The sequence below is a fragment of the Mirounga angustirostris genome, unplaced genomic scaffold (genome assembly GCF_029215605.1).
Source record: "Mirounga angustirostris isolate CCGP_5_RB_7025 unplaced genomic scaffold, mMirAng1.0.hap1 SCAF_3, whole genome shotgun sequence".
NCBI classification, from domain to species: domain Eukaryota; kingdom Metazoa; phylum Chordata; class Mammalia; order Carnivora; family Phocidae; genus Mirounga; species Mirounga angustirostris.
In genome coordinates this window covers 31528151-31552092 of record NW_026991711.1, presented here as the reverse complement: position 1 = coordinate 31552092, position 23942 = coordinate 31528151, and the positions used below count along the sequence as shown (strand labels likewise).

Genomic DNA, 23942 nt, shown 5'->3' with positions numbered 1-23942 from the left:
AGTGTTTTGAGCAAATCTTTATCTTTTTACCTGTAACTTTTCTAGGAGGTCCATGTTTTGTCTTTTCAGTTGGCTATTGGCCCTCTCCAGCTTCTCCATAGGTTCACTATCCTCACAAGCATATGATGATTCCTGAAGCTCATCCTGCAGCACGTGATATTCCACCTCATAGGCATGTAACTGTTTAGATATATCCATCTCAAAAACCTGCCATGAAAACACCTTGGGTTAGTCTGGCCTTAATATGTATACCAAAATACAGTCTATGTATCTGGTGTGCTTCATATAGATTTCCAAATACTCATGAGGAAGAGTATGGCATATCAAAAGGAAGAGTAACAGGTATGACTGTCTACATATGGACAAATAGATTATTTCTACACAACTGAAACATTCTCATAGTGAGGCCAAGACACTAGAATAAGTTAATGCTCAAGGGTATTTTGCAACCACAATATACATCATCTGGTAACTCTCTAAAAATGTAGCATGCCAGATAAATAGCATTAGTTACTGAGTAATTCTTACCTATGTTCGAGATAATCTTTGCTGATTAGCAAGTGAAATTGCATAGGGTATTTCTATAATAAAGAAACCAAAGCCACTGATAATAATTTGTCAAGAGGGCAGACAGGACTTATACTAAATATTTTCATGCACTTGCTAATCCACATGGGCCTCTCAGGAGTACCATGTGGTACCACGCAGAGAATCTTCGTAACTGCCTACCCTGAGCATAGTACAGAGCTGGAGGGTTTAATCAGGGCTGCTTCTACTCTCCCAAATTGCCACCAAGTAGGAAGACCATTTGCTTAGAAGTTAGTGGGCAGGTAATGCCTCCTTGGTCTCAGCTTGCAAGGGAAGTAGCTGCCATTTAAGCGTCAGTGTCTACATTAACACTACAGGGAGAAAAGAAACCACAACAAGCCTGACTTGTTTATCCTACTACTATAAGAGGTACTCCAATCTTAGAATTTAAATGAATTGTCTAGAGAAGATGATCATCCCTCTCGAGCATCACTTTTTCCCTACCTAGTGGGAAACCATTGGACGTAATGGACTGTGACCTGTGACCCAACCATTAAAAATGATAAGATGGGTCTATATGTATTGGCATGGAAAAATGTCCAGTACTCCATATATTTTTTAATAAAAAATCAGATTGCACGCTAATCAAGCCTTCTTCCTGTTAGTGAATGGACACAGCATGGTGAGTGTGTCCACACTGATTTCTGAAGTGTATGAAAGTGAGAAAGATGAACACGGATTCCTGTATATGGTCTATGCTTCTCAGGAGACATTTGGAATGAAATTGTCTGTGTAAGACTAGAAAAATGCATCTGTTCTTGAGTTTTTTTTAAACCCTTAGCAAGGGGGAAAAAATAGGGGATATTACCAACTGAGATTGATCAGTTCATCCAATCTCAGATCATCAAAGCAGTAGTGTTCCTGCCTAGGAGTTTTAGGAAGTTGTTTTGTACTGCAAGCAGAAAAACTGAGCTCCAAGTGAGCACATTCAGCTTTGAAAAACTATATTATTTAACCTAGGCTGTTTTGTTTTCAAATTTAGAAGTTTAAAGATAAAATACTTTGCATTCTAAGTTGTCAATAAAATAGACCTTCACATTATTTTAATGCTCTTTCCCTATTAGGAACCTGCAATTTAAGCATTCAGAAAGACATTCTTTACTAGGTTCATTGAACCAGCCAACTTTTTGTAGAAGGGTTTCTATTCAACTGGGGAAATCTCTGTAAGAGGATCTTTAAGCCTAAGTTGTCAAGCATAGCCCCCCGCCCCCATTTGCTATAATCATTGGAAAAAAGCAGGGAAAATGGCGGTAGGAAAACCCTGAACTGCTGCCCAAGGTTCCCGTTCCTCGTGTATGTGTACTGGGAGCCTGCGCTCTCGCTGTGCTGGCAAGTTCTTGTTTGCTTCTCTAGACAATAACAGAAAAGCACCACTGCTCAATAAGAACCTTGAATAATTTAAAATTTTGGTCTAGTTTCTCAAAGGGCCCAGAGAAAGAACATACTACATTTTTCCTGGTTTGTATATTCTCTAAGAAGTCAAACTGCTGTCTGCTTTGATAAAGAAACAAGCTGTTCTATCCATTTCATTCCTTAGGACAGTGCTAGAAACTACAGAACATGGAAACTAAAGCATTAAAATTCAGATGCACTCCCTCTACCATTTGGCCTAAAGCTGTAGATGATCCATGTTTTATGTTAAGTGTGTGACTCTTATTAAAAAGTTACCACCTCTGAAACAAATAATACATTATATGTTAAAAAAAAAAAAAGACAGTAGGAAGGGAAAAATGAAGGGGGGAATTGGAGGGGGAGACAAACCATGAGAGACTATGGACTCTGAGAAACAAACTGAGGGTTCTAGAGGGGAGGGGGGTGGGGGGATAGGTTAGCCTGGTGATGGGTATTAAAGAGGGCACATATTAAATGGAGCACTGGGTGTTATACGCAAACAATGAATCATGGAACACTACATCAAAAAAAAAAAAGTTACCACATTTTTAAGAATATTTTAGTTGTCATTGTAGGTCAACCATCAAAGTTCCTCCACTCCCAAGTGCATGTCAGTTGTGAAGAAAACAACAGCAAAAGGAGACCTAACACTCTTCACAGATATTAATATCAGAAGTTAAACATTCTCCAAGTTCAACTAGAATAACCAATGCTTCCTACTACCTGCATGGGGTTCACTATTTACTATTTTTGTGGGAGTAGCACAGAAAGATCACAGACCACTTTAGACTGTACTTAGCAGGTCACAATTTACCTTTGTGTATTTAGATGTGTGTGCTATACCTGTACCTGTTAGTGGAAATTACTTATTAATGGGGGGGAAGGGGGGAGGAAGCAATAGTACTGCATATGGGCACTTGACCCCCGACCTTCCAACTGCTCTTCCCGCTGCATGCATCTGTCCACATGGCTAACTTTTAATATGTGTATTTTTACATTATGTAAATTCTTAATCAGCCTGTCTTGTTTAGATTGTATACATCATTATATCTGACATTCTTGTAACTACTGTGTGATCAGTAAGATTCCTAGAAGAAATTCTGCTTTTTTTTTTTTTTTTTAAAGATTGTATTTATTCATTTGAGAGAGAGAATGAGATAGAGCATGAGAGGGAGGAGGGTCAGAGGGAGAAGCAGACTCCCTGCTGAGCAGGGAGCCCGATGCGGGACTCGATCCAGGGATTCCAGGATCATGACCTGAGCCGAAGGCAGTCGCCCAACCAACTGAGCCACCCAGGCGCCCAGAAATTCTGCTTTTTAAAAAAACAAGTACCATGCAGAGACGGGTGACTTCTATCCCACATTAGTGGGTGGTCACTAAGATCTCTAGACCAAGTACATTTTTAATGAACTAAGGTGAATAAAGGCACAACTATAAACTGTCAAGAAAAATCAAGTTACATAATAGCATGTATAGTATGATTTCACTTTATATTTAAGCAAAGAGAGATGTGTTTAGTAGGTTTTCTTTTCTTTCTTTTTTTTCCTTTTATTTTTTCCTTTGTGCTTTTCTGCATTATTGGCATTTTTCACAGTGATCATATTTTAAGTAAAGCTCATCAAGGTCTCTATTAATAGCAACAGTTCATTCCATTTTAAATCAACTCTAATTGTTAGAAAAATCTCTCTTATGTCAAGTCCAAATCTACCTGCCTATAAATATCTCTATCTAGAGAGCAAAGATCTCTAAAGCCAGGTAATTCCCTCCTTAATTTTAGAAGAGAGGTGATCTGACTTCAAATCAGATTATCGCTTCTCTAAAAGCACAATCTCTGACTGCTTGCCAGTCCAAAAAGATATTTCTGAAGAATTAATAAACAAGTACATATGTAAATAAAAGCTATATTTTTCAGCTTACATAGCATTTTAACAAAATTGTTCAAAGATATTTACAGAATAATCTGCTTGTGACTTAGATTCCATAAAAAGAAACTTTTATATGTCATAGAATAAGAGTTCATATTATAGTGTGAATTACAGTGTATAAAATTCTTCAACCTAATTGGTTAAATTTGCTCCTAAAAACAATATGAAAAAGTAACAGGATCGTCATTGTTATGCTCATTTAGTAAGGGAGGAAGCTGAGACTCAGAGAGCTTGAAACTTGCCCAAAGTCACACAGCTAATAGGCAGCAAGGCACCAGAACACTACGTCAAATTCCCTTTCTCTTGCTCTAAACTCTGTTATCTGCTATCCCAAGTGCCTCTAGGAAAGTGGTAAATTTTATCAATACTCCTAAAAGCAGTCATCTATGAATCTTAAGTTTGTTCATGTCATCTGAGTAACATCAATATATAACTACCACTTAACCCAGTTGATTATTCTCCACTTGTTTCCCAGATCCATTCTCTGCCCTCATCTGTTCTGCTGGACCCGGGAGAGACTCTTGTGACCTGCATCCCCCTTTCACACCTCCTTTCTTGCTGGCTCTGGTTGGGTATGGTCCAGAAGAGCAGCCAGCAGGAGATCAGAACGAGGAGAAAGAGGTTGGTCTTTCTTCCTTGCTCCTTCCTTGCCTGGCTCACCAAGAGCACAAAAACCTCCAAAATCCCCTCCTGCATAGTTCTGGTACTCACTGGGCCTGGTAACACTATTAGATCCTTTCCTCTGTTACTAGTTCCTGGGCACTTGGATATCCACATTTGGTTCTCTTAACCCTGCCCCAACCTCTATAAAATGGCACCTTTGTTGGAATCATTGACGACAGACTGTTTCCTACACTTTAGCCTCACAAAACCTCCGAATCAGTATTGTCCTATTTGGAAGGTAAGAACACTAGAGTTCAGAAGATTAGGGAGATGTGTACAAGCCCACCAACTAATAAAAGAGTTAGAACATGATGCAAACCCAATACTGTCTAATTCCAAAGCCTAGGTTCTTGCCATGTGTCCTCCTTACATATTTTAAGACAGACTTAGTATCGCAAAGGTAAGTGGGTCTCATTTTTATTTATTTATTAGGTCTTCCTGACTCTGTCAGCTCTGTCTTCAGTCTTACCGTTGGTCTAAACGGAAAGATTCACCAAACACTCCTTACGTAGCACTGAGGCACTTTTCCTGTGCAGAGCCACACAGACAATGTCACAATGTAGAAAGTCCACGATAATCTCATTTCCAAATAAAATATATCTGATCAAATAAAAAAACTCTATCAACCAAAACTAAGTCTTTATGCTAATGCATTTAATATATAATTAGTGGAGAAACTGCTGAATGATTTTATATCTTATTATGATCATTTTAATCATACCTGGGTAATAATTTTTTCCATTTCAGATGTATTCATATCAGGTAGTGTGGTTTTAAGAAATTCGACAATACTTTCAAAGTTTTCACATTCCATTATAAGTGTCTCCTGGCTGCTCAGCAGACTGAGTGCAACCTTAAATATAACTTCAGTTCCCTGAAGAAAAATAATATCTAAAAGAAGAGATACAGTTTCATGATCAAGATTATGCATCCACCATTGTAAAAAGTGTACTCTTTGTGCTAATGGCTTTTTGTTTCTTCTGGTTGTTGTTTTTAATTATTGCAGTGGAACGATGGAATAGTCTGCAAAAGAATATGGTTGAGGTCATCTACATTTAAAAAAAATAATATGACTGAAACAAACAAGTTTAAGTATTTTTCTTACTTACTTAGGAATCTCAGATAAGGCCAAGGTAAAAAGAAAAAAAGATTAATTATATAGCTGTTTGTCTGTGTATTTATAATTTTTAGTGGCAAATTTAACGGAGACTAGGTAAACCTAAAGATGCTTATTCAACTGATACTTTGATTTTTCTTCACAAGGGGAACACAAAAACAAATCAACATAAGCAATTAGTACTATTTAAACTCTCATTACCATAATAAAAAATAAATGAACCAGTTATTATGCAATTAAACCTTTATCAGAGCAAGAAATTTAAAAAAATATTTAAAAGAAAAATCAAAATCAATATATAACCTAAATCAGAAGTAAAACAGAAAAATAGAAAAGCTACCCTGACTCTGCACTCTACTTCCTAACAAGTACAAACAGGCAATAGTTTTGAAAGTACCAAATATTTCTATATGAAAGTTTCAATCTTTGCCACTCTAGGAACAGTAATAAACAACAGGGAGTCTTTAAAAAATAGGAAACTGTGAACTTCTGCTCATGCATCTTTCCCTTTACTAAATTCAAAGAAAAGGACTGAGAAGCTACTGCAGAGCTGATGGCATCAGACATATTTTCATTGCAAAAAATAGAATTGTGGAGGTTTGTTTCTTGAATTCTAATATCATGCTCCCAAGCATAAGTCAAAGAGAGATGCTTTCAAACATTGCTTTATCATTTTGATTTGATAAATTATTCTAAGAAAAAAATATATATCCTGAGAGTAAATATATATTATATATATATATATAATATATATTATGAATGAAAGGATTTTAAAAGACCCAAGACTAGGAACCCAAACTCCACCCAAAAACTTAACTGAAGAGAAGCAATCCAGTATTTTAATAAAGAAGAGAAATTTGGTGAACATTTGATTCTGCACATCTTGATTTTGCTCTTTTGCTGCACTTTGTCTACAGATTATATTACACTAATTCAGTGTTTAACTTTTTAAACCACAGTCCCCAATAAGAAAGACACCATACATTGTTATCTCATATATGTATACATATTACACACATATCTTCAAAATTGAAGCTTCTCCAAACATTTTTCCTTACTATTTGTTATACTCTAATATTTTCATTATATTCCATTCTAGCTCATTTTTTTTTCTAATGCTGGTAATGACCTACAGTCAGGCCAGTACTCACAATTTGACAAAAAGCTCCAATTTAGCAAAGGCATGGTTACAAATATTGACTACTTTCACCATGGATACCAGATAAGCAGGATGTAAAAACTGTGGGAGCCCTTTCTGAGGTCACAGAGGTCCTAAACCTCTTTAAGAACAAACCTCTAGTAAAGAGTTGTTTTTAAAAAAATTTTGTTTTTTAAATAGTGGACTTAGATAAACCTAACTAAACACTTGTGAATAGATTTAAGGACCCCCAAAGGGTGCATAAGCCACATCATAGTCTATTCCTGGTGCCTAACACTGTGATGAAGCAAGACGGGAACTCAGTATCTTGCCCCAGGCCTTACTGCCTGTGTTTAGTGCTTTTTCCCTGAGCCACCCAGTCTTAGAGACTGATGCCACCACTTCATTGGCATGGAAGGAGAGTCACTGAAGCAATAAAACAGGAATTTCAGTTATTCTATTAACAAAAGTCAGATTTAAAAAAAAAAAAGTTATTAGGAATCACATTGATATAGGTACTTCCATTGACCCAACCAGAGAACATGTTTCTCTCTGTTTTGAATTAGTGTTGAAGGAGACAATGGGGAAAGAAAAACAAAAACAAAAACGGAGCTAAGAAGGATGTGTATAAAAATCTGGAAAATTATACATAGTAAGTCCTTAGTTGGGATTTTTAAAAAAGTGTCTTCTGATTTGGGGGTAAAAATGAAAGTAAGAGCTCCATCACAGCTACTCAAATACAAGGCCCAATTCTTCTTTCCCTTTTAATTTTCAATTTCATTTAAGACCAATATGGTTTTAAATTACTCTCAGAATAGAGCCAGGCACATTTATTAAATTCCATTGGCAATTTGCTATTCTGTGTAACACACGATAAAATAATTGGGGCACCACATGGTGAGAAGAATATTCCTTGGAATAAATAACAATGTTCCATTTGATCATAGGCATCTCTTACCAAAAACTCTGGCTACAAATCCTAGTGGAAATTGAGAGGCAAACAATGTGAGGAACCAGGGGGCAGCATAAAGACTGGGGCTGATTTCATTTTCTTCAAGATGATTGTAGAGATCTCTGTGATAGTCATGAAGGAGCCTGGACAGCTGGTACATCTGAATCTAAAGTTAATTTGGAGAAGAAAAAGAAAATATTATGCATTTATCTGTGCATAAAATACACTAACTTTAATTTTATTACCCTAATATTTAATAACAAATTCATATATATTCAATACATGAAAGTAGTATTATTTTATTTTTATTATGTAAAAGTTGATATTAAAGTCCAAGTTTACTTAACTGAGGTCAGAAGGCAAGCCAACAAGAGTCCATCTAAGATGACTGAGCAAGTTTCTCTATCATTAGTGTGTTTTGGTATCACATATATACATGGAAATGGTCATCTTCCCTCATGTAGGAAGGCATTGCTTTTGGAATTTAATCAGAATTGTCCTGGCCTAGGACTCTCATGGAATGTCCATTATAATTTCAGACCAATTGCAGAAAAGCCTCCATTCAAAAGGATCTACCACATTTAGTTCATTTCGCTAATTTATTTTATTTTACTTTTTTACTTTTTTTTTACTTTTTTTTGTTGTTGTTATGTTAGTCACCATACATTACATCATTAGTTTTTGATGTAGTGTTCTTGATTCATTGTTTGTGTATAACACCCAGTACTCCATGCAATATGTGCCCCCAATAATAGCCATCGCCGGGTTAACCCATCCCCCCCCCCCCCTCCTAAAACCCTCGGTTTGTTTCTCAGAGTCCATAGTCTCTCATGGTTCGTCTCCTCCTCCAATTTGCCCTGCCTTCATTTTTCCACCAAAGTTTGTCTCTATTTGCTGGGCCCCGCATCTGATTTATGATGGCGCTCTGGGTTAGACCCCACCAGGCAACCAGGGCTGCTAGGACACTGCCTGGCTTAGAATGTTATGGAGCCAGATGCTTGAGATATGATTTCCAATATCCAAGGTATTCCAGCAGCATATTTTTTTATGCCAAAGGAGATTAAAGCAAAAATTACAGTCTGTCTCTAGTATTAAAAGAAGAAATTATTTCATGTGGCTACTGCTTGATTATTGGTATTTCAAAAAATAAACATTATTAAGACAGCATATGGCTGTGAATAATAAACAAATTTGTGAATTGTGCCTTATTTTAAATTTTTATCCACACAGTAACATACTGAGTAGTGGTTCCTTGGTCAGTTCTATCAGTTTGACATTTTGGTGTGAAATGTACACAATATTTTATTAAATCTAGCACAACTTCTTTCCCTAGAAGATATCATCAAAATATCACCCTTAAATAGTTAGCTTTACGAAATGCATGAAAATAACCAATTATATTGTGAATTCAACTGTTGTTTCCAGAGCACAAAACTAAAAATCAAAGTACTATGTATAAACACAGCAAATTATTTGTTTGATCTTTATCTGTAACACATATCTGTGGAAATTAAGTTCCACACACACTGTAAAAGGAAAGAAAGAGCCACCGGAAGCCATAGCTATAAAACAAGAAGCTTAGATTCCGTCAGACATAAAGGTTTAAAAGAATGTGATTATTATCTCAATCAGTCATGTTGGAAAAATCATGTATTTCCCTTAGGCCATTTACAATTTAGAAACTAGACATACTGGGCCCCATCAACAGAGGAATTAGCATTTTGGTAGCACAAAAATCAAAGAAGTCTAATAAGCAGAATAAAGAGAAACATACTGTCAAAAGCATTCTATTCTTGTTCAGTGAGGACTGTGACCCAGAAGGTATACTTTATTTTTTTAAAGAAGCTTTTCCTTTTTTTACATTCTAAACTAGGGGTTTAGAACATTTCTTCCATCAGGGTAGATTTACATTAAATCTCTTTTGAAAAAGGCAAATGAAAACACAATTCAGTCTTCCTTCAAAGGAAACTTTAATGATAAAATGCCATCTGCTAAGAATCAGTAATTCTCCAGTTCTACAGTATAGATAACATGGCAGATCTTCTGATGGAAGAGGCAGAGCCAGAGCAGTGAGATGGGGAGAGAGATGAGAAGGGTAGAGAAGACGGGGGGGGAAGGGACAGCAAAGACTTCAGATAAAGGACACAGTGCTTTTACACTCAACACAAAATACAGCAGCCACAAAACATGAGGGGACAAAGTTAAAAGAGACCTCAACCCCCTCATGTCACACATAAGGGAACTGAGGCCAAGACCCAGCAGTGCTCAAGCTCACACCACGCAGGTGATCAGAAATCCCATCAAGTGATCCAAGCCCACTGCTGCTTCCACTTCTGAAAGTCATACTGATTGGACAAAAAACACTCTGCTCCTGAACGTGGGAAAGTGTTGCACCTCACTTTCTAGAGCAAAAAGCTCTATCTTCCTAGAATAAGGTCCCCAATCTTGCAGCCTCTACAAATGCCGCCAAAGAGAAAAACAACTTCATTGTCATTATTATAGATATAAAATATTTCTTAGTAGATGCAAGCCATATAAATGTATTTATCCAATTTACATGAATTTCTATGATATCAAATTGATGAATTTTTAAATTGAAAAATCACTGCATTTGGGGGCACCTGGGTGGCTCAGTCAGTTAAGCATCTGCCTTCAGCTCAGGTCATGATCTCAGGGTCCTGGGATGGAGCCCTGTGTCAGTCTCCCTGCTCAGTGGGGAGCCTGCTTCTCCCTCTCACTCTCCTCTGTGCTCTCTTTCTCTCTCTCTCAAATAAATAAAATCTTAAGAAAAAAAGAAAAATCACTGCATTTTTAAAGTGATAATTGCATCTATCTTTCTATTTATGGACCTAAATCAAACATGACTCACAGGTACTTTTCCATTCTTTAAAATTTTTAATATTAGATATCAAACTTATTTCTGGAAATCAGAGCTACTTAATTCCTTACAAGGGCACCAATGCTTCCTACCCAACATGAGATATAGATAAACTTCAGAAATAAAGTAAAACATAAAACCTTCCATTGTCATTATTTGACTTGTGGAACATTAACAGACCTATGAATAGTCATCAACTAGGAATCAAATCACTATATTTACATATCCTGGTGAAGACTCTTCATACGAACTCACACCTGAAAACCCAAAGCTGAGAGGAAAGCCCTACTAATCTCCCTAGCAAAATTCCATCTTAAGAAAAATGGACCACTTCTTCACCACTGATCTTCTCAAGAAAATACCACTTACTGTAATATTCACAAGGTGAAAACCCAGTCCTTTTCTGCCTATAGATTGGTACCTAAAATATTAAATGTAAAAACTGATCCTTGGGAACCAGAAAAGAGTATATTTGAGAAGCATTTTTAAAATATTTTACTTGTTATCTACAGCATAATATTATGACTAACTGGGCATCTTGCCTACCCCATTTCAAAGGAGGTGAACTCTGACATTCCTCTCTTAAAAGTCTTTATATTTTCACTACTAAAAGCTTTAAATTGACAGGTAGTGGCTGTTTGTGATATCATATCTATAGATAAAATTTAAACAGCTTATTAGAAACCAATACATTAAGAAAAGTGGGCTTTAAACTAGAAGGGACAAATGTGTATACAGGGAGTCTGAAATAGGTTGAAGATCACAACAGCAGCGAATACCCCACTTAAAATGACTACAACATCTTTTTTTTTTTTTAAAGATTCTATTTATTTATTTATTCATGAGAGACAGAGAGAGAAATAGAGAGGCAGAGGGAGAAGCAGGCTTCCCGCGGAGCAGGGAGCCCGATGCGGGACTCGATCCCAGGACCCTGGGATCATGACCTGAGCCGAAGGCAGACGCTTAACCATCTGAGCCACCCAGGCGCCCTGACTACAACATCTTAACAGTATTTCTTCAGTGCATGCTAAGAAAAGCAGACTGAAAAGTACCACTGACTTTGGATACCTTTTCCTCCAGAAGGTCCTATCTGACATTAAGATAAAGGAAGGGAGACATGGTAAGTTCAAGAAGAACCATGAAACAGCTACCTGCCACTGATGTATTCACAGTAAAAAACAAAACAAAACAAAACCACATTATATTTTTAGATTTAAAAAAAAAAAAGATTTATGATTCTTTTCAATTGACAGGTTGAGGAAAAGTGAATTAAGAGGACTGGATTCTTTCTCCGTCCACTTGCAGACTTAGGGGAGAGAGACTTGAGTATCCACCCACTACCTTTCTAGAATTCCTTATTTATTCACTTAAGGAACTTCATGGAAGGGTTTGTCTGCATACACACTGTCGTACACTTACAGGTTTAGCCAAAGAGCAAATCCCACACTAAAACCATGAACTCAAAACACACCTGTACATTTATACGAATTCCAAGACAATGGGTCCAAACTTCGTTCAGTCTTACTGTGAGGGAGAAGAGGGCTACTGCCACGACTGCCCCTAACAGCTTCCTGTGTGCCTCACCTGCAGTGACATCATGTCAGGTCTGTACTGCTTGCGGAAGCCCTGGTCATACATGAGGAATTTCAGCATCTCAAAGGCTTGCTCTTCGCTCATGTGCAGAAGGAGGACTCCAGCCACAAAGCTGATCCCCTGACAGTAACCCACTTCTTTGTCCAGCAGTGAGTAGGCTTTCAAGAGGTTAAAGAGTGAGAGCTGCCCTGCCCCAAGCTGTGCTGAAAAATAAGGGTGAGTAGGAAATGTCCTTCCTGCAGAAGAAGAGAAAAGAAATATTGTTCAGATATCCTGATGCGTGGGAGACAAAAGTGAAATTGCAATGCAGTGATTTCCGGGAAGAAACAAACCTTCTTTTCTGAACCAATGAGAGTTGCTTGGAATACCCATCTAAGAGTCTCTCTCTCTCTAGCAAGCCCTCAATCCTACCTGCCTGACCACCTCCACCTCTACACATATGAAAGGGAAGCAAACATTTAATGCTAACAAGCACTTCTTTCTAGAAAATAACAACAACAAATTCACAAACAGATCAAAGACGTGTCCAGGTGAGATCCCATAAAAATAGAATATAAAATCTATTCTGGCTATAAATCAAGGCAAATTCTTTTTTTATTATTATTATGTTAATCACCATACATTACATCATTAGTTTTTGATGCAGTGTTCCATGATTCATTGTTTGTGTATAACACCCAGTGCTCCATGCAGAACGTGCCCTCCTTAACTTCACATAAAGACCACCCTCGGGGCGTCTGGGTGGCTCAGTTGGTTAAGCGTCCGGCTCTTGATTTCAGCTTGGGTCATGAACTCAGGGTTGTGAGATCAAGCCCTGCATCACGACGGGCTCTGCGCTGAGTGTGGCACCTGCTTAAGATTCTCTCTCTCCCTCTCCCTCTGCACCACACCCACCCCTGCCCCCACTTGCGCGCTCTCTCTCTCTCTAAAAGAGAAAAAGAAAGAAAGAAAGAAAAAAGACCACTCTCTGACTGAAATCAGAATCTTATAAAAGGTCTCACATTATTTAAAAGGAAATCCTAGCAGTCCATAAGCAGATTTAGTCCTGTTTTCCCTGTAATATGACACTGGAGGGACTTTTTGAAGTTGTTTCGTTTTATATTCAGTCTATCTTTCAGGAAATACTCCTTTTTTCAAATACCCTTTGTTCTCTTAAACCACCTCCATGAGCCATGTAGACCTCTTTTCTTTCTTCAATATATTGAAAAAGGACAAGCAAAGCAAGGGGTAAGCTGACTTCAAATGAATTCCCCTCTAAAATTCACCTCTGAGCATAAAATGACCATAGAAACAGCCTAGCAAGCAAACAAAATCAGTCCTGGATCACTGACAAGCTGGTACTAAATACTGAGACAAAGCCATCTTCATCACCAAAGCTGTGTACACACTGGCTCGGGGCTTTCCTTAGGCCACACAAACGAAGGGGCTATCAGCTTGCTTGCGAAATGACTGCTCATGTCAGTGAGAACTTGTAAGAATGCCAGATCTTTAAATGTTTTCCACCACATATGCTTAAAAGTGATCTTGGTTTGCTTTTATTTTTTTCCCCAGGAACTGATAAGATTAATTCTGCAGAGTAAGGGGAAGATAGGAGAAAATAAGAACACACTGAGGAGACACAGATGGCTACAAGAAGAGTTAAATCAACGATTTTTTAAATTATCATTTTACTTCATTAAAATTTTTGCTAAAGAAAACTACAAATGTACTCTCTCTCTAAGACATTAATTCTAGTTCCATTTTTTTTTTCCTGACCAGCCTTCCCTGATACCCTGATCTCCTCATTGCCTTCTCTTTATTAGGACATCTTGATTAGCCCTAAATGAACATTCCCAATTTCTAGTCTGGTCATCAACTTCTAGTCACAGAGACAGAGATCTACGGGCATCCAGAGGGACTGCCCATTTAAACAAGAGGATTGAGACTCAGAAGCAGAGTAATTTGCCTAAAACCACAGTTTAGTGGTAGAATCAGACAAGAACTGAAGTCTTTAGTTTCTCTGTAAAATTCCCCTTTTCAAAAAATATTGACTCAAAAAATATTAACTGAGTTGGGTCCTTTCCCAACAAAAGTTGTTTATCATCCAAAGGGAACAGAGATTCAAACTAGGTTTTGGCCAGTGATTTTTATATGCCCTAATAAAAGATGACCCCAAATACAAGGTAATCCCTTATTTTCCCAAATGGGCTCAAGTAACATATTTGGCCACTTTAAATACATCAACTTCTAGGGATACAGATGAAATAGTCAAATGCCAATGTACAATATTTAATCCAATCAATTAGGGGTTTTTAAATAATAAAATATATATTATAATATCCTAAGTTAGAGAAAAACTAGAGACAATGTAATTTTTAAAAGCACACCATTTTTACTTTCCATTAGTTACTTGAAATTTAGCATTTAAAAAGACAGCTTTATGATGCGGTCACTGGAAATTCTCCCCTAGTCACAAGTACCCATTCACATAATATTAGGACGGCTCATTTTTCTTTCATCCTATAGGGATGTATTCATGATTCCACAACATAACTACTTATTGTATTGCTTTTTAAAGTGATAGTCAAAGGCTTGTTTAAATTTTTTGGTGCCCCTCTTAACCTATTCTATTTTAAAACCAGTGTTCATTGAGAAGATAAATGTCTATCTCAAACAAAAGTCAGTTCTTCAAAATACAGAAACTGGGAGTATCTGATAATATGACCTTTACAATGATTTAAATATAACACCCTTTTGGTGGGGCAAGTTTGGGGATGAAAACTTCATTCTGTATTCAGGCACTTATGGTATCTTCAAACAGATATAAAGCCAACTTGTCCTCAAGAAAGGGCAAAGTCGGAAGCTCTGCATAATTCAACAGATCTTCTTTAGCAACACCAAAACAAAACAAAACAATACACAACCACAAAAAAACAAAAAACCTAAGCAACCCCCCAAAAAAAACTCAAAAAAAGGGACCTACTGTTTACTTTTGTACAATAATCAATACAGCAAACATACCCAAATCCACAAGAATAGCATGCTGTTGAGCAGTGAGCTGCTTTAAAAGTTCTTTATAGGATATGTCAGGAGGTTGTTGTTTATTGGGCAACCTGTGCCTTAGACGATACTGTAAAGCTAGGAACTGCCAAATTTCTCCTCGTCGAGTTTTGGGAACACCTGCAAAGATTAAAAAAAAAGCAAGGTCTAGAACTCTGGAATGAAGTTGCTAAAACGCAGCCGAGGAACTTTGTAATGCTTGAAAACGTTGTAATGTCCTGCATGCCACCCTCTGGTCACACAGTATGATGTACTGACAGAAGCATATTTTGACAAGTTTAATCCTGTAACTGCTGATGTCTTATGAAAGAAAACCCTCAAATAATAATAAAGGCAATGTTAACAACATCAGCCAACACTGATTGGGCACCTAATATAACCATTCACCGAGGGTGCCTTGCTACTCAGCATTGTACCCATGCTCAGAAAACCACCCAATGAGATAGGCAATTACTATTATCCCCACTTTCCAGATGGCCAAGCTGAGGCAGAAAGAAGCTAAGCAACTTGCCCAAGTTTGCACAGTTAGTAAATGGAAGTTTAGAATTAGAACTCCCCGAGTCTGGCTTCAGAGGCCAAATTCTGAAATCGAAATGTATCACTACCTATTCCCATCTTTCGTTTGGTTTGAAGCAAGTAACAAATGTCAGTACTTATAATTTCTAAATATTTGACATCAACAAGTAACTTTGTAAAAGAGAATTAAATAGCATTTTTATATGGTCATAAAAGAATGAAGTAATAAGAATGGTCAGTACAACATGAAGGCTTAACTGGAGTACTCCAAAACATCCTCTGACAAGACATCATCCAGCATATAGATAATGAAACATTAACTCCATTATGCTCGAGAACCAAAGGGTATCACAAGCATTTCAAAGTATACCAAAACTTTGTTTTGTTTTTCTTTTATTTGAGAGAGAGCGAGCACAGGGGCAGGAGGGGCAGAAGGAGAGGGAGAAAGAATCCCAAGCAGACTCCATGCTGAGCTGGGAGCAGACGCGGGGCTTGATCTCATGATCCCGAGGTCATGGCCTGCGTTGAAACCAAGATTTGGACACTCAACCAACTGAGTCACCCAGGTGCCCTCCCCCCAAAACATCTTTGTTTTTTATGCACTGGGAGGGAGAGAATTCAATTCTGTATAGCTCAGATATCCTACCTCACAAAGTATTTTCAGTTCAGGTAAACTGGATAGGGAATAGATCTTTGAGCTCCCAGCTGATTAAGGAAGGTTTAATGACGCTGATCTTTTTGAACTTCAGTACAATGTTTGCATAAACCAAAAGTATTATTGTCCAAAAGGTATAACTCAGGCTCACTGACATGATTTATAAGGCCCTCCACAATATACCTCCAACCTACCTTCTTCAGTTCCATTGCCTCCCATTCTGCACCATACACTAAGTAAAAGAAGCATATGGTTATTTTCCCACCTCCAGTTTCTTGTTCCTAATGTTGCCTTATGGACTTCCAAGTTCCCCCACTTGATCGCACAGTGTTTTTCTATTCATCTTTTATGGCTGAGCCTGAATGCCATTCTTCTGCTGAAGCTCTTTCTCACATCTCTAGGAGTAATCACTTCCTTTTCACATACTATTTGACACATACTCTAACATCACCATGTTGGATTAGCTCTACACTGCATGTTTGCCTATTTTCCCCACTTTGCTGGTGAGCTCCTTGAGAATAGCGAGCAAATGTTCATCTCTGTCTGATGAAAACTAAAAATATACTTGGCTACCTAAACATGTGTTAATGAATGAATGATCACATGTAAAATGTCAATTTTTGGGTAACTTTCATTATTAGCCCATTAAGTGAATCTCTAATAACACAAGTGGGCTGTTTTATTATCCATCTAATAACAATTTTGCAAGAAGGCAATTCACTTCAGCTAAATAAGTATTTGTTGAACATCTAACAAAGTACAGGGAATGGTACTAAGGATACTTCATCCCCGGAAGATGAATAAATCCATTCTCAGGAATTAGTCTCATTCATTTATTCATCCATGTATTCATTCAGTAAATAATTCATGAAAGATGCTTTTTAGGTGCTAGGTATGCAGTGGTGGGGTAAGAAAAACATTAAACAAATATATACATAAACACAAAATTACAAATTATGATAAGCACAATTAAAGGGAAAGAATCATGAGAAAAAATAATAAAGTGAAACTAATTTGTTTTGGTGGAAGAGAAAAAAGGGCATACTATTTCTGAAGAAATGGTATTTGAACTGAGAACAAAAAGTAATAGAATTCTCCAGAGTGGGCAGCAATCCCTTTGGGAAGAGGAATGTTGGGGCGCGTGGGTGGCTCAGTCGGTTAGCGGTTAAGCATCTGCCTTCGGCCAAGTCATGATTCCAGGGTCCTGGGATCAAGTCCGAGGTGGGCTCCCTGCTCAGCGGGGAGCCTGCTTCTCCCTCTCCCTCTGCCCTTTTACCCCCTACTTGAGATTCTCTCTCTCCCTCTCCCTCTGCTGCTCCCCCTGCTTGTGCTCTCTCTCTCTGTCAAATAAATAAATAAAATCTTTTAAAAAAAGAAATTAGTTATTAAGAAAAAGGAAGAGGAATGTTTGAACACACTCAGATGGGCAAGGAATGGGGAGAGAAAGGAAGAGTGAGAAGGAGAAGGGATGGAAATAAAGGGATGATGGGAAATGGGGAGCAGGTAGAGATGTAAGGAAGAAGGAATGTAGGGAGAACTGGAGCATTCCATGCAAGAAACAGCCTGGGAGGTACACTGGGACCCAGAGTAGGTTCGGCCTCTCTGGAGCACCGGATACGAGTGTGGAGCCTGCCTGAGATCCTCTCCCTCTCCCTCTGTTCCTCCCACTGCTCATGCACGCACTCTCTCTCTCTCTAATAAATAAAATCTTAAAAAAAAAAGATTACTACGATGATCCACCTGAAACTAATGTAACATTGTGCATCAACTATACTCAAAAAAAAAAAAAAAAAAGATCCAGAATACCTTCTTTAAGAGAAATATGAATATCTTCCATATCACATCTGATTTTAGCTCTGCAGTTCAACAACTTCTTATCCCAGGTTATTAAGACCTCCTTCTGACATACACCAACTTCTTCATAGTCCAGTTTAACTTTTCTGGACTGGAGTTCATCTCTGCTTGCTAAGAAAAACAAAACAATTTATGTAAAACCCATGTATTCTGAAAACACAGTATTTTTAACATTTTGTTGTATTTGTAAAATCATACCAAAAGACTTTTAGGAATCAACCGCTAACATCTGATCAAAAAGTAAACTTAAAAAAAAATGGAGGATACACGAACGGTTCCCAAATTTTGAGTCATTTCATGTAAAAAAGTTATCAGGAATAACTTCCTAAGGATGTTTCACTTCTGTATCTTACAGATGGGAACTCCGCTAAGCATAAAAAACAAACCATGTTTGCTAGGCTCTACATTGCAATTTTTTTTGACAAATGTGGTAGCCTCAGAAGTAACAACTTGCATAATGTTCAACACCATTAATATTTTATATATGACATATAGGAGAAAACAATGCCTCCTGCTAACCTTAATTAGAGAAATATTTGACCATGAAACCCAATAAATTTTTATAACTATTTCCAGAGTTACTAATACTGCCTTTAAAAACGCTAAGCCATGTGTCTCTGTGTTCATATTTAATAACCTTAGAGAGGAAACTTCATTTCACTGAAATTAACACTACTTCCATTTTTTAAAATAGCACAGAATTCTCTCTCATTTGATGGCCTAAAACATAAGCCCAGAGCTCATTTAAAAAAGGCCTCGCAGGGGCGCCTGGGTGGCTCAGTTGGTTAAGCGACTGCCTTCAGCTCAGGTAATGATCCTGGAGTCCCGGGATCGAGTCCCACATCGGGCTTCCTGCTCTGCGGGGAGTCTGCTTCTCCCTCTGACCTTCCCCTCTCTCATGCTCTCTCTCTCTCATTCTCTCTCTCTCTCTCTCAAATAAATAAAAATCTTAAAAAAAAAAAAAAAGTGCCTCAGAAAGCAACTACTATCTTGATGTGTTCTTTATCTTCAATAACTGATTCCAAAAGGGAAAATGAAGGAAAAACATTTAGTTATTTTTTCTTCTCTTTCCTTAGGATCACACTGACCAAGAGTCTCTCAGATCAACGTGTGTTCATTCAAGCTCACAGTGCTCAACCCCTTACCTTCTGCAACACAAATCTTTGTCATGCATCCAAAGTCCTCGACAGCACAAAAACAATAGCAGAATGAGTATTTCCCTTTACTTAGTGTGTTTGAAACCATTTTGAAAGAACTTAAATATCTTATAATACTGCTATTCAAGTAAGGCTAAAAGTTTCTACTTAAAAATCCAGACATAATCAAAAGTAAATTTCATTACAAAATACTCCTCCTGGATACCACTAGATGGCTTTCTAGCAGAGTTTAGCTTTGCTTCTCATATTTGCTTTATATTTCTCTATGATAATCAAATAATTTTTTTTTCAAGAAGTGGGTTCATTAAAGCGAGTAATTAATATAACCCTATATGTAAGTTTACTAATGATTTTTTTTTTACAGTGGACAAAACACATTTCCTTTTTTCCCCCCTGCAACCTTCTCTAGATCATTATTCATTTAAAATAATAATCAAGACCTATGTGCCAGCTTCGGGCCCTGAGGATAAAATGCTGGGTAAGAGCAGTCAACATCTGTCCTCACCTGGTTAACTAGGCAAAAAAACAAAGAACCATCAATAAATGATTATCCACTGACTAGAATTTTAAACAGCTCAACTATTTTTTGTCTTTGTTACTTAAGAAATACAGAACTAATAAGGGTTTCTGATCATATCTGCTAAATGTCACCTCTTGTCTTATCCTGAATATGAATGCAATTCCTCTCAAACTCTATAAAAGCTCGAGTGGGCATACCATTTATCACATCAACCTTTTAAAAGCTTTATCAATAACAATTAATTGGGGTTTTAATTTTAAAGAAAAGAAGATTCATTTGCTACGGTTATTTAAAACCTCATATACTTTCCATCCTGCCAAGAAAACAACCATAAAGAAAATACACTGTTGGCTTGCAAACTAAATATTGTTCAATTTAAAAACCAAACTGAATAATAAGTGTAGTAAGAGGAACCTTAAGACAGGTGATGAACACAGAAATGTGAATGCCTGTACTAAAAAAGCTTTTTGGAAGACAACAATAAAAGCAAGCCAGAGAAAAACCTAGATTGTACATTTTCCAATAATCTTGTAAGTCAAAGGGCACACTTAAGTTAAATCTTTCATTTTACAAATGTAAAAAACAGGGTCCTTTTAGGTTAAGTGAATTGCCAAATATAATAACATGCATATGTTTTTTGTTTGGGTACCGCCTGCACGTCTCCTTATGTGTACTTCAAACTGGGGTGAGCAACACTCTTTCAAAGTCTGGAGAACACATTCTAAAGCATTTGTTATTCATGCACTAAGCAGTAAAGCACCAGAAATGGCACAGTAGGTATTGTAAATTATCCAAATATAAAGATTTGAATGTGATTTGTTAAATAGAAAATGTATAAAGCCAACAACAAAAAATAGGAACTTTGACTTGATAACAGGTAATTAGATAGTTGAACTGGGTACAAAACAGAATTTATTTGAAATAGGCACATTTCTTCTATTATGAATACAATGATCCTGAAAGTTGAATCAATTTCAAAAAGAAGAGAATGTGTTTTTTCATGTTTAAGGGTTTTTCTCCTAAGTCATGCACAAGAATATTAAACTTTCAGTCATATCAAAGACACTGACTCCACATTATCTACATCCTCTGTTACCCAAATATACTCTAAAGGTGCCTGACATTTTATCTATTAAACAAAAATGTGAATATTTTAAGCTGAACATTCCCATGGCATAGCAACCTCACAAAAATAAAACTAAGCGGTTATAGCCAGTAAAATCCTAGTAAAAGTGTATTCACATTCTGAGAATGGGTGGGGGAGGCTGGGGGTGGTTTTAACCTAAACCCTTCTGTTATAGTATCATATCATTTAGCCCTGTTTGAATGGCTAACCTTCAAGTTTCTGGTTTTCTTTCTCCATTCGAAGCAACAAGATTTGTTGGTGTATGGCTTTTCTCCACAAACTCCTCAGTTCTTCTGATTTCCTTCTTTCTTCAGCCTTCTCTGAGTCATCTTTGCCAGACGTGAATATAATCAGCGGTTCCTCCTCCATGGTTGGAGCAAGAGGGGACAGTGGTAGCAGTTCGTTCCTGTCCAGTCCATCTGCAGAGAAGAAAACAGTGAGAGGCATTCCTGACCAGTAACCCAGACGACAGAAGCTTTGTCTAGAACTGGTGTTCTCTCATCCTATCTTCCACCTTTAAAGCTTTTCACAAAACCACTTTCCCAGTAACTGCATTTCTGGAACTAACGATTTAAGTAAATTCACTAGACTAAATTCCCCTGCCAGATTTCCCTCTCACAGTGAAATGAAAGCACATGCAATTTCGCCACTTCTTCTTTCTGCACAAAATGACCTATAAGATAGGTGCTCTAAAGCGAACTGGCATTCCCCAGAGCCCAACACTTCTGCAATTTATCTTTGTACATTCTCTGATTGTGCAAAGCAAAAAGATAACATGAGCAGGTAACAGCGATCTCTCCTAAACAGCGGCTGAGCAACACTGGGCAGGTCTTGGCTCGGTCCCTCGGCTCGCTCCTGCAACATTCTCTTACCCTATCCTGCAGCTCACTCTCTCCCTCTGTTCCAGGCCATCTTTTGCACTCCTGCCAATTATTTTCCTATTAACAAACGTGATTGTGTCTCTTAAAACATTTCAACGGTTGCTTGTATCCGAAAGCACAAACTCTAAATCACTGCAAATAGCATATAAACGGCTTCAGACTCTGGCCTCCTGGAACCCTTCCGGCCTCTGTTTCTATCTCCCATCCTCTGCTCCCATCATGCTGAATTTCTCACGATTCTCTGACCTGCAAAGTTCTCTCCAAAGACGTCAGAACTTTGATAGCCCCTCTTTCTGAAATATGCTTCTTCCAGCAATGAGTTTAAATATAACTTACATCCAACATCTCTGTGAAGCTTTCTCTGGCCACCCTAGGCAGAGTTAATTTTTTTCTCTAGGAATGTCAGTTGTTTTCTCATTTCTTTTTCTTTACTGACTGACTTCTGCCCTTACCCTTTTTATTTATTTCCTTAATAAACAATTTTTTAAAAATTTTACTCTATAGCTCCTTTTCTAGCTTCTTGAATTGAATACTTAGTATATTTGAGTTTTGTCTTTCCTGATTTTAGAAATGGCCTCTAAATATCACTCAATGTTGATGTGTAGGGCTCTGAACCTATTTTATTCCTTCTAGTTTCTAGTAGTTTTCAGTTGCCAAGCACATGAAATATTTTAGTTGTCTTCCACTTCTTGATTCCTTTTTTTTTTTTGCACTATAATCAGAGAATATAGTATGAATATTTATGACTGTTTTTACTAAATTGCCTTTGTAGCCAAGTACATAATTAATTTTTAGGAATGTTCCATGTGTGCTAAGAATGAATGAACTTACCCTACAGCAGGCAAGGCTCTGTATAAATATTAGATCAAGCTTGTTTAACTGTATTTCTCAAATATTATATATATTTACCTTCTCTGTATTTAATTTTCAGAGAGGAATATGTTAAAATCTCCCATGAGAGCTACTGATTCATTTCTCCCAAACGTTCTGTACAGTCCTATTTTCTAGCTTTCAATGCTGTGTAATTATGCATGTTCTCATCACTGTTGCATCTTTGTTTATTGTTATATTTACTTTGCCCTTTTGGATGTCTCTGCTTTAATTTCTAATAGGTCTAATATCTTTTGGTTGATATTTTCCTAGGGTATCTGTATCCATTTCTCTATCATTCAACATTTCTTTGGCACTTTGTTTTATATGTGACTCTTGTAAAAGCATGGGTTAAATTTTCTAATAATAAAAAGATCTATGCTTTTCTAGCACTACCATAGTGCTCAGTCTGGGAAACTTACTCATTCACTCATTCACTCAACAAGCATTTACTGAATGTCTAATATGTTCTAATGATAACTGAGAAGCTAACCACTGTATCAGATACAGAAACAAGTTATTTCTCTACTGTAATCACTTAAATCTCTTTGTACCCAAAGCACTGCATTCCATTCCCTAGTTTATGATACCGGGAAGGCGTAATTCTTTAGCGTGTACCACACAGACCCTGCTGCATCGCTGAGGGAGATTTGTTCATGGGAGAAGCAACCCTGAGAAAAATGCGCTGCCGCCAGGAGATTCGACGAGGGGTAACAGGGGTTCCTCCAGCGTTTAGGGATTCATTACTGCAAGTAGACGAGGTCCTTTTTCTCCCTTCTCCATCGCTGTGGAAAGCAAATAAATACGTAACTTGCAAGGAGAACCACAGAGATGGACTGCTCCACGACATGGTAGCACAAGCCATTCACAAGTTCTGCCATGGGCAAGCACAAGCCTCGGGCAACATGGCGCAATGCGTCACTAGGCACACCAGTCACCCAGGCCACCATATCCTAGGAAAAATGCAACCCAAGCCACAGCCCAGTCATGAGAAGCTCACCGGTTTCTACTCATTCCACAGAAGCCAACCATTTCAAGTCCTAACAGAAGTATGTATACAGAGGAGCAAAGATTGCTT

At 37.5% G+C, this 23942-nt stretch overlaps 1 protein-coding gene across 6 annotated transcripts in view; it reads right to left on the bottom strand.

Annotated features, from left to right (window-relative positions):
• Positions 1 to 23942, bottom strand: part of TBC1D4 (TBC1 domain family member 4) — a 182763-nt gene that overhangs the window by 4170 nt on the left and 154651 nt on the right. For 4 of the 6 annotated variants that reach the window (XM_064585996.1, XM_045869568.3, XM_045869570.3 and 1 more), the window contains 8 exons: positions 23492 to 23649; positions 21323 to 21532; positions 18263 to 18421; positions 15247 to 15405; positions 12238 to 12482; positions 7782 to 7941; positions 5290 to 5459; positions 31 to 207 (listed from right to left, as the gene is read on the bottom strand). In XM_064585996.1, the coding sequence (XP_064442066.1) occupies positions 31 to 207; positions 5290 to 5459; positions 7782 to 7941; positions 12238 to 12482; positions 15247 to 15405; positions 18263 to 18421; positions 21323 to 21532; positions 23492 to 23649 (1438 nt within the window). Of the gene's footprint in view, positions 1 to 30; positions 208 to 5289; positions 5460 to 7781; positions 7942 to 12237; positions 12483 to 15246; positions 15406 to 18262; positions 18422 to 21322; positions 21533 to 23454; positions 23650 to 23942 lie in introns of those variants that run through there. The other 2 variants (XM_064585998.1, XM_045869569.3) reach the window with 2 other exon arrangements.